General features: G+C 31.9%; 1 protein-coding gene across 1 annotated transcript; it reads right to left on the bottom strand.

Annotated features, from left to right (window-relative positions):
* Positions 1–6699: 6699 nt before the first annotated feature.
* LOC131663568 (uncharacterized) lies at positions 6700–7662 on the bottom strand. Its single transcript, XM_058934039.1, has 3 exons — positions 7402–7662; positions 6832–7343; positions 6700–6754 (listed from the first exon to the last, which is right to left on the bottom strand). The coding sequence occupies exons 1-3, from the start codon at positions 7660–7662 to the stop codon at positions 6700–6702; spliced, it is 828 nt and encodes a 275-aa protein (XP_058790022.1).
* Positions 7663–10417: the final 2755 nt, after the last annotated feature.

The raw sequence follows: 10417 nt of genomic DNA, 5'->3' as shown, positions 1-10417 counted from the left end.
GATATTGTAGTTTTGAAACGAAGTTTTCGAATGATTCGTTTAATGAAAAATGAGTGCATAAAGTGAAGTTGGACGGTTGAAACGGATCAGCAAACAGTTGCTGGTACTACCATAAAAAGAATTTTTTTATGACCACGTTGCATGAAAATAAGATAAGTTCTTTTCTTTCTTTCGTTAGCAGTTCACTGTAACAATACGATCAAACAAAGAATCCTATTAATCAAATATCCTATTTTTATGATTTATAAATAACTTTCTGATTCCGAGGCTAACAATTTGTTGACAAGATTTATATATGTTAAGTACGATTACTTAGTTGCAATATTAAATTAATATTATTAAGGTTTTCCAAGAAGCGTGATATTAGTAAATTGTAAAATAGATTATCCTCAATTTCTACTTTCGTCCTATTCTATCATGTGAACAAAGAACACACACATGCACGGATACACATATATACACACACCACGAAAACGGCACAAAAATATGATTTTGTCTTACGATTTTTACTATACACTAGTGTCGTCAAGCGCGCTTTGTGCGCTCACATCTCGTTTGTATTAACTAGTGTTTGCCGACTGCACCGAAATAAATTCGCAGAATTTCATATAAAATATCAATTTACCATCCTTATCTATATTGATCATATTTATCCGAAGCTAAACTTTACAATAAAGATATATTCAATTAATTTATATGTCCAATAAATAAATGCAATTGAAGTGCATTAATATTACTTTATCGTATTTTTTTAAGGTAAGGCCATTGAGAGTATGTGGAAGTCATTTACAATTTAATGCCTACAAATTATTATACTTATTTGTATTGATAGATGTAAAGTACTTCGATTTATTATTATGACCGATTTACTCATAATTGTGACACACGTGACGAAATTCAGTCAATCAGGTCATAAATAAAATTACTTCACTCAGCATCACTTTTTCATATAGGAAAATAAAAATATATAGGTTTAGATAAACTTTACGCGTTTTTACCTTCTTTTTTATTTCTTATTGTTATATCAATATTAACATATTTAACAAATTACTTTTTTCAAAGGTCGATTTTTCAATTTTTTTTAAAAACCCATATCACAGCGGAAAATGTGTATTAGTGATGAAACACGTTTTCAAATTTATGATTTATTATATCAAAAACTGCAATAAATATAATCTTATACTATTTTTTTTTCAACGGGTTAATTTATTATTAAACTTTTATTCTACTTTTTGAATAAAGATTGCAGCATTACAACTTTTATTTTACACATTCAAAAACCAAATTTTCTAATATTAATAGAAAATATTTAGAGCAATTGTATGAAACGATTTCTTCGTTATTAGTTTCATATTATGAGTGTATAAACAATATTACAGTCTACTTTTTTACTTCCTTATCTTCAAAATTATCGGTATGATAAATTATGATGATTTGAATTTTTATTAGTAAAATCTCAACTCAAAATCACACCTATATGCTTATTTTCCGCCACATAAGTATATCAAACAATTATATCTCAGCCATCAGATCACTTTTTTATAAGGAATAAAACTGATAAACAATGAACTACATTATGATTATAAATGATGAATGAAAGATTATATTTTTTATATTTTATTTATTTGCTAAAAACAAATTAAATTAAATCTGAAATAAAAAATCAACCAAAATCAATTTGAATTCTCGCGGTTTTTTTCGTTTGGGCCAAAATCAGGTCACGAATAAAATGCTTCAATATGGTTTCCATCACTTTTTTATAAGGGGATATTAAATTTCCTATTGAAATTAAAACTAAAGTATTATAAATAATACATCGCATACATAAAATAGTTCTTCTATGCTTTAACATTCTCAACATTAATTCGCAAATAAAAATCCAGTTCCGTTGATATTTACAGAATTAGTTATAATTTTATACCTAATAACGTAGCAGATCTTTAGATGTAGGTTATATTATGCAAGGTTATGTTATATTATATTATATTATTATATATATATAATAAGCAATGTATTAGTCTATATCTCTTCCTTCTTCTCTAAATAATCTTTCTTCTAAATACTTGGTACTGGCAGCGGCACCAAACAATTTAATTTCCTTTCTCGTTTAATATATTTGTCTACGATTTTAAACTTTCTATAGGGTGTCTTCATATGAACAAATGTTTCTTCTTTCAGGTTTAGGGTGGTTTGGAGCGTTACTTTTAGCAAACTCTTTTTCAACATTTTCACTTTCAGCCACATTATTATTATCTTTTGCCTATTTATCCATAACAATTTTAAGGTTATATTTATATTTATAAGTTCAATTTCAAAAAATTTTGTTGTATAATTTTCTGTACCACATCTGCGGAAGTTACTTTACAGTATTTTATTTATTAAACAATCTAACAACTTATGTTTCTCTTCATCTTTAAGAATATTTTCGAAGCTAAACTTTGTAACAGAGATTTTCAATAAATGTATATGTGCTAAGAATAAATATAACTTAAGAGCATTAAAATTGTTTTATCATATTATTTTAAAGTCAAGTCGTTGAGTGAATGTGGACGCTATTTGTTTTTAATGCTTACGAAGTGTCTTTTTTTTTATTCACTCAATTAATGAATGTAAAATCAATGTAAAACAACTTGAGTTATTTATTAGCATAAATTTGTTGAATATGTCAGCTGCTCTGCTAATAATGGCTTGTATACACTAAATCTAAAACATGTACATATACACTTACATACTACCACATGATGACAACCCACGTGATTACCTTTCAGCCAATCACACATCACGAATTAAACGCGACACTTTCCAGTCCATCTCTTTTTTCATATAGGCTTATGTTGTAAAAACGTTTTATTACTTACAAACAGGAAGTTTTAATTTTATGAAAAAAAAAGAAAATAATAAAATTGAAACATAAGATGACAAAGTTAAGAGAGCTGTAGCAAAAAAAAAATAATATCAACTAACACGAAAATAAAGCTAATAAATAAAACAAATTTGCTTCAAAAACAAATTTAATCAAGCCTTAATTCATAAAACCAGATCTTATTAGAGCTCTGTCACACACAGGCATTGAAGCAGACTACCACAAGCGCTTGCTCAAAATTTCATTGGGCCAATGAGCGTGACCGCGATGTAGTATTTCAACGGGGTCTCAACTCTGGCGGACACCGAACCCCAGCTCGGATTACTCTTGGACTTGCAGGTCACGAGCGCGTACACGTTACCGAGCCACAATTCGTAATCCTGCACCGCACACGTACTTCCAAGCCTAGGCGACGATGTGTTACCAACCACCCGATAGCAACCTCATTCCTATATATACGTGCTTGATTGGCATTATAACTTTTTACCTACGAGCATTAAATTTACGACTTAAATTGAGCTGTCGTAGTCGTTCAGTTACACTTTGGCATGAACTCGTAGATTGGGTTCACTGTCGTCAGAAAAAAGGGGTGATATCGTGAAAAGGGTAATACATTTGGTTAATTATTTGCCATCAATATTTCATTATTCGCTTGTTATTAGCAAGAGCGCGCTAAATTGAATTTTGCGAGTAATTAATTGGCTATTCGACATGTCTACTCATTTGACCACGAGCGAATTACAGTTGAGATTAGTTGCCAAACTTTCACACTAATTGTTTGACGCTATTGATCACAAGCTTTAGCCAAGCAAATATCCTACAACCGTCAACATAATTATGCGCGAATAGCACCTTAATTGCTAGAAGTAAAGATCAATAAAATAAAGTAAAATAGCGTATGAGACTTAGATATGAAAGGCAAAAGTAATAAAGTTATGTGAGTAGTAAAAATAAGAATCTATACTTGTGCAGAAGAGCGAGGGCATGATCTCTCTTTTAGTGTTGTTATTTTCGGCGGTAACGATGTTCCTTAATCGAACAAGGGTGAGAGAAAAGCCAATCGACACCCTCATACTTTGTGTACTCTCAGCGCGACATTCTTACGGCATCTAAATCTTCTGATGACTCTCTTTCTCGGCACGATAGAAGGTGGGAGAGCGCAGCTAATATCCACGTGTTACTGAATCTTGGCGGCTTCGAGCCAAGCGATAAAAAGACAGTGCGCGACGATTTAGTCCTCATTATATCGTTGTCACGGGTGGCCGGCTTCCAAATGAAAATTCATGACGAGTCTGAAGGGGACATTGTTTTGGACGTCCAGTGCTCATATACGCGTACGTAGGTGAAGCGGAAGAGAGGGAGACAATAGAGCCGCAGGGCTCTTGCGCTTAATGAAACGGCGGCGGATTACGTACATTGGGGAAACCGACGAGTTACGCGCGCCAGCGCCGCAGTTTTCTTTCATAAGGTTAAAGGCCGTTAACACCTTCGGAGAGGATTTTTATTAGGATCTAATTAACCGGGCCAAACGGAACTTACGATGGTTTTTTATATGGCCGCAGGTGCTTTGTTTTCATTAAGTGAGTTTTCAATGGAACGGGCGCCAAGCTTCGATTAAAAAAGTAATGAGCAGCGAGACCTTGTAACCTGCTCCTGCGATGACCAACTCAACGTGAATTATTAAACATTTTAATATTTTCAGTGATGATCTACTCAAACGCTTCGAAAATAGATTGACTGACAAGTTGGAGTTATCCTATGTAACGTAAAATTCGTTTGAGGTTTATTGGCTTCCTATTACACCACGTCGACACGTTAGCTATCTTCTGATATTTTTGTCCCAAATTCTATCAGCATCGGAATTTTATTTAATATTCTGCTGTGCTTCTGCTCTGAGAAAGCTGCCGAAGAGCAAAAATAACTTCGTAACTTCATCGTCAACTTCGATAAAGATTATAGTCCATTGGCATTTCGAACACACAGTCAGCTAGTAGAATTTGTCGTCTTCGGTAGGCGACAACGACGACAACGACGATGGCAGTTCCTCGGTTTGAGGATTGCAGAGAAGCGTCGAACTAACGCAAACACACACGTGCACATCCGGAAGGTTGGTGCGAAACGAAAGCAACGGTGATAACGTATAGATAGAGTGCGGTTGATGGTAAGCGCGTACACACAACAACTGCCAACGCCACATTTGACGCTGTACAGACTGCGGGGTTAAACCCGGAAAGTTGGACGGTCACCTCGCGACTTTGAGGTTATACACAGCTTGCAAAGCGGAAGTTGAGGAAGCCACGCTCCTTTATGCTCATGTGGCACGCGATCCTGCTGCTGTTGCTACTGCTGCTACTGCCTTTAAGCTCGCGCCCGCGTGCGACCTGAGTTCCTTGAATTTCTCCGCCCGTAAGTAGGAGTTTCAATAACATTCCGCTTCTACCCGCTCTCCACCGCTACACACCCGCGCTCCACTCGAATTCATTCGGGAACCAAACTTTTATAATATCCCTTTGTGCATGGTGATGGCCTTTATTGATGATGCACTTAACACTTTTCTTTCCCTTTGGCGATTGCTTTGCGCTGCACCCGCACACGGACTTGGCGTAGAGGTGGTTAACATTTTTGGAAAAGTTCGAATTTCTAGGGTGAAAGCTTACGAGTTCACTGATTGTTAATAGAAACTTATGTAAGAATGTTTATTGGTATAATATTCTTTCAACAAACGTTAAAGAAACTCTTATATTTGTATGTATCGCGTTGATAATCATTCAGCTATAAGACGACGTTCTTACTGACTTCTTCTAGAAGCTTACAATTTTTAGCGATTGTAAAAATAAAAATGATACATTTTTTTATTTTACTAGCAAGCGTTCCCGGGTATAACAGGGAGGTTTGCTGCGACCGAAGTATGAATAGTTATAATGTATTATTGGTTTTGAGTTACAGTTATTGGTAAAACTTTATCAATAAATGTTGGATACGTGGTCAAAGGTAATATATTACGGAAATATATAGGTACAGTTTTTGTTGTAGTAGGCGTATAGTACCTCCGCTTGATGTTAAATATCAAAATATATTATTTTCACAAAAATACTGTAAATCAGATTTGACTTAGTTAATGCCATTATTTTAAAAAAATAATCTTCAAAATCAAAACTTTCAAAAATCAACATAACTATCACTTTTCATCTGCTCAGCCGTAACAATTTTGAAATGTTGTTTAGAATAGCTATTCTTGCATAGATTATAATTTATTCAACTGTACTATAATATCGAATGAGCCAACGTCACTCCATAGTATTTTATATAAAATAATCTATCAATTTATAATCTCGCAATTGTTGATGACGTTTATTTAAAGCTGAACTTTATAACAAAGGTATTCAATAAATTTACATGTCCAAGGATAAATTTAATCGAAGTGCTTGTTATAACACGCACTAGATTTCTTTTGTAAACGACATGCAGTTGTTGAGTACACCAGTGAGTAGTAAATTGCATTAAAAGTTTTTCCGAACATCGAAATTTGTTTCCGTATATTTTTAAGTATGATGGATACTAACTGCACGGCGCTAAGATCATTTTCACGTTTGAAATTAATTAAAAATGATAATTAAAGTACAATGTCAAATGGTAGGTTGAATTCTCTTTTGCTGATGTACATCAAATTGGATATTGTAAATAAACTATCTTTCGACGATATAATATCTGAGTTTCTTGTAAAAAAAAACTAGAAACAAATTTTATTGCTTCGATTGAAAATTTTTATTTGTAAAATTTAAAGGAAATTATTTTATGTCGTTTAAAAAGAACTGAAAGTTAATTTGACGGGGCCCTTAATGTGTCGGGGCCCTAGGTCCGAGCCTCGTAGGCCCTTGTACAAAGACGGCCCTGTATATACGTATTAATATTTTAAAAGATTTTTATACTTTATTAGTATTCAAAGTATAACTTGTGGAAGTCAATACCGTATTGTCATGGTAAATGCTAATTTTACTGGTAATTGACGTCTTTTAAAAATAAATGGGTATTCATTTTCTAAAGAATACAAAGTAATCCTATTTATAAATACAATTTCTCCTTTTTTATCACCAGTTATTACTTTGAATTTTAATACATTATCATATAAATCTAATATTAATAGTCTTGTGGCATTGAAAAGACCTTCACTGTCTTTCATAATACTATTTATTTTTAACTGATACTGCGGAATTGATGGAGGATTAAGATTATTTAAATCTTCTGTTGCTACAATTTGATTGAAACCTTCATTATCGCAGTTATCTATAATATCTATACTTATAAATTTTTTCAATAGAAGGATCCAATAAATTGACCACTTTTTCATTAATTTCATTTCCATCAGTATTTCTTGTTGATAAAATAGTATAATTAATTGCTTATATATATTGTTTTCTTTTAAAAACTTCTTCGTAAGTTTCTTCAACAATAATATTTGGTACAGATAAAATGAATTGAACTGCAATTAATTTAATATCGATATTATTGCTATTGCCATTCAATTTTGCATATCTTACATTCAGTAGAAATTTCGAAAATTCTATTTGTTCACCTAAAGCTCTCATTTTTTTCAATGAAAATTTTTTTAAATATGTCGAAAATATACTGTAATTTACTGATGAATCAACTACCTCTGATGTCATAGTCCCTACTTGAACTAGAAGTGGTTGTTCAAAATCTCCACCTTTAATTACAATTTTACCATTGAATGGATAGTCGTCATCCATAATATCACGCAAAGTTGTATCGATAATTTCAATAGCATGCTTTAATGCCATTGGTACTTCATCTCATATGAATACATCTACTTCTTTTAAAAACTAAGCTTCCTCTGATTCCAAATGTATAATTGAAAATGAATTTGCATATAATGGTATTGGTATTAGGAACATTTTATATGAGTTTTTTTACCTTGAGAAAGTAATGTTGTGGCATTTCCAGTGAAAGGCATTATATAAACTTTTTTATTATTATCACTTAATATATATACTAAAGAGTATGATATAAAAATGTTTTACCTGATCTCCCAGGACTATCTATGTAAAAACATTTGTATAAATCTAATGTTTCATTCAATTGGCTATGAAAAGTAGTATTTAAAATTACACCTGCAATTTTTTTTTGTTTTTCATTCAACTAATTATACATTTTATTACCGATTGTAAGGAAATGTTGCAAATTTTTATTAGCTCTTTCTGATATATCATGATTAACAAATTTTAACAAATCTTGTATTTGAGGAAAATCTTATAAGATTTTATTTTCTGATATAAGTAATAATTTTATTTCTGTGATTGCTTTAGTATGGCTATTTATTTTATCAAAATGACCGTGCAAAATTTTCCGACATATTATCCTTAAATGTAATCCATAATGCAGCCGGATTTAATGAATTGCAATATAAACGTATTCTTATAAATAAAGAACGTATCTGTTTTGACATCATATTCGTTGCTGCTTCAGTCATTGCATGAGCCTATTCTTCATAATTTTCAATAAATCCATGTGCTAAACAAATTTCAGTAAAAGTCTGTTTAAGTTCGCCATTTGCTTAATGCCTTTAATGCGTCACACTAATATTCTTAAATAAAATAATTCTTGTTAACTTGGGCTAACAATGTACATTCTTTCAATAACATTTATTAGCTTCTTTCTTTTACACTATTATTTTACTTTTTTACCATTAACAGTTACTTGTTTCAATAGATAATGATCTGAAATATCTGTGTAATTGTATTTTCTAATATTTTCGTCTCTTTTATTAAATTCAAAGTAATCTACAAGCATAGATACTTGTTCTAATGCTTTATTTATTTCTTCTGCAGAAGGTTCAGTGTGAGTAAAAAAAAAAGAAAAATAGGAGCACACCCTTGAGCTTTGGTCACCACTTCTGGTTAGTTAAGATTAAGCTTCGAGCTTTGTTAATGTTCTAAAAGTGAGGACGTAAAAATTATGACGTCGTAATTATGAAAATAAAATATTTTTATTCTTATATTCTCCATACGTTATGCAACAACATTTATTTTCGAGATATCATGAATATCAATAAAAATCTATTATTAATATTATATAACATATAATATATCATATAATATAATATTAATTGTATATTAATAAAAATAAGACAACTAATCTTAAATTCCGTTGAATTTGATAAAGTGAAATGAAACTTTGACTTAAATTATATACATAAAAATACCTAACACTACTGTTTCTAAGTGTTCATTCTTACAATAATAGTAAATTAATTGCTGCAGTTTATATTACTAAAAAATGAAAATACAATTAAACTTTTTACTTTGTTAGTACTCATAAATTTTGAATGCGCTTTTTTCTATCAATCAGGGATATTGAATACTCGAGTTTACACTTACTGTGGTACCAAAATATCTAAAAAAATTTCTGTGCTATGAGAAAAATTGAATTATTGAAGCTGTTTATAGTCCAAACAGTTGATTTGTGATGGTTACTGTGAGGATAATATGTATAGCACAGTAATCGGATCACGTGCAGACGGTTCATTTGTTAGTTAGAATCAAGTAGATTTATTTAATTTTTCGATAAACAAGTAGCGCGTGAGTAAATGACACCACTGTACCAATAAGTAAAAAATACAAAAATCGAGCATCGCGTTTTCTTAGCCTTGTAATTTTTGACTGAAACAAAGCATGTACGCAACCTTGTAGGCGCAGCTGTAGTATGTAGAAAAGTACTAGAAAAATCAAAAAGTGAGTCAAAATATTCAAGGGCGTTCTAAAAAAATTGTTAAGAGTTAGTAATTTTTTGTAAAACTCGCATACGTTTTCATCATTTTTCAGTTTTACAAAGTTTTTTCTGGAAACATCAAGTATCATTTCGTACTTTTAAAACGTACAAAATGTTAATATATATATTCACAGATATGAAAAAAAATAACGTGGCTGATTAACGTTATTGAATTTGTTATTATTTGATCATATTATCCGTCTCGCTTGATATTAAAAGTTTTGAGGATTTGCCCATGTATACTATCATATAAAATAGCTGGTCATGCAACTATCTTTCAATCGGTTAGATCACGAATAAACTGGCTTTATTTTGTCAGGTTTTCATTTTATAAGAGGATAAGTGGATAAGAATGATTGAAGGATGAGTTCGAGATCATATCTTTCAAATCAACGATGAATACCTGTCCAATTGATAAACATACAAAACGCAACTGTAGTTTACAACCAATTTCTTCCGGCAGTACGCTTGTGGAGTCAAACTTTCAGTTTTAAAGACAGTCGTAAATACGTATGTCGACTAGCAGTCGAGACGCCGAGTATAGAGAGAAGGCAAAGGTATCCGAGTGCGTGAGCGAGAGAGAAAGTTAAGAAAATTGATCGCGGCTGGAAGCGAGCAAAAAGCCGTCGCCCGGAAGTATAAAAATCCGAACGGCGCGCGCTTGGGTCGCTCGTAAAAGGGCGCTTGCAAGCAGCAGAAGCTGATCGACGAGTATGGGTAGATAGGGAAGATAGTAATGGAGGAGAAAGAGAGAGTTAGAAGAAAAGC

Source organism: Phymastichus coffea, unplaced genomic scaffold, assembly GCF_024137745.1.
Source record: "Phymastichus coffea isolate CEN01 unplaced genomic scaffold, Cenicafe_Pcof_1.1 PCOF00036, whole genome shotgun sequence".
Classification (NCBI taxonomy): domain Eukaryota; kingdom Metazoa; phylum Arthropoda; class Insecta; order Hymenoptera; family Eulophidae; genus Phymastichus; species Phymastichus coffea.
The sequence above is the reverse complement of the archived record's forward strand: the minus strand, read 5'-3'. Positions and strand labels throughout refer to the sequence as shown.

Bases quoted from the DNA above. Each gene is read 5' to 3' on its own strand.
- LOC131663568 (XM_058934039.1), bottom strand. From the start codon at position 7,662: ATGGCATTAAAGCATGCTATTGAAATTATCGATACAACTTTGCGTGAT. The intron at 7,344-7,401 runs GTAAGATATGCA...AATTAATTGCAG, and splicing joins TTTCGAAATTTCTACTGAAT to TTCAATTCATTTTATCTGTA. The intron at 6,755-6,831 runs GTATTGACTTCC...ACGTATATACAG, and splicing joins GCATTTACCATGACAATACG to GGCCGTCTTTGTACAAGGGC.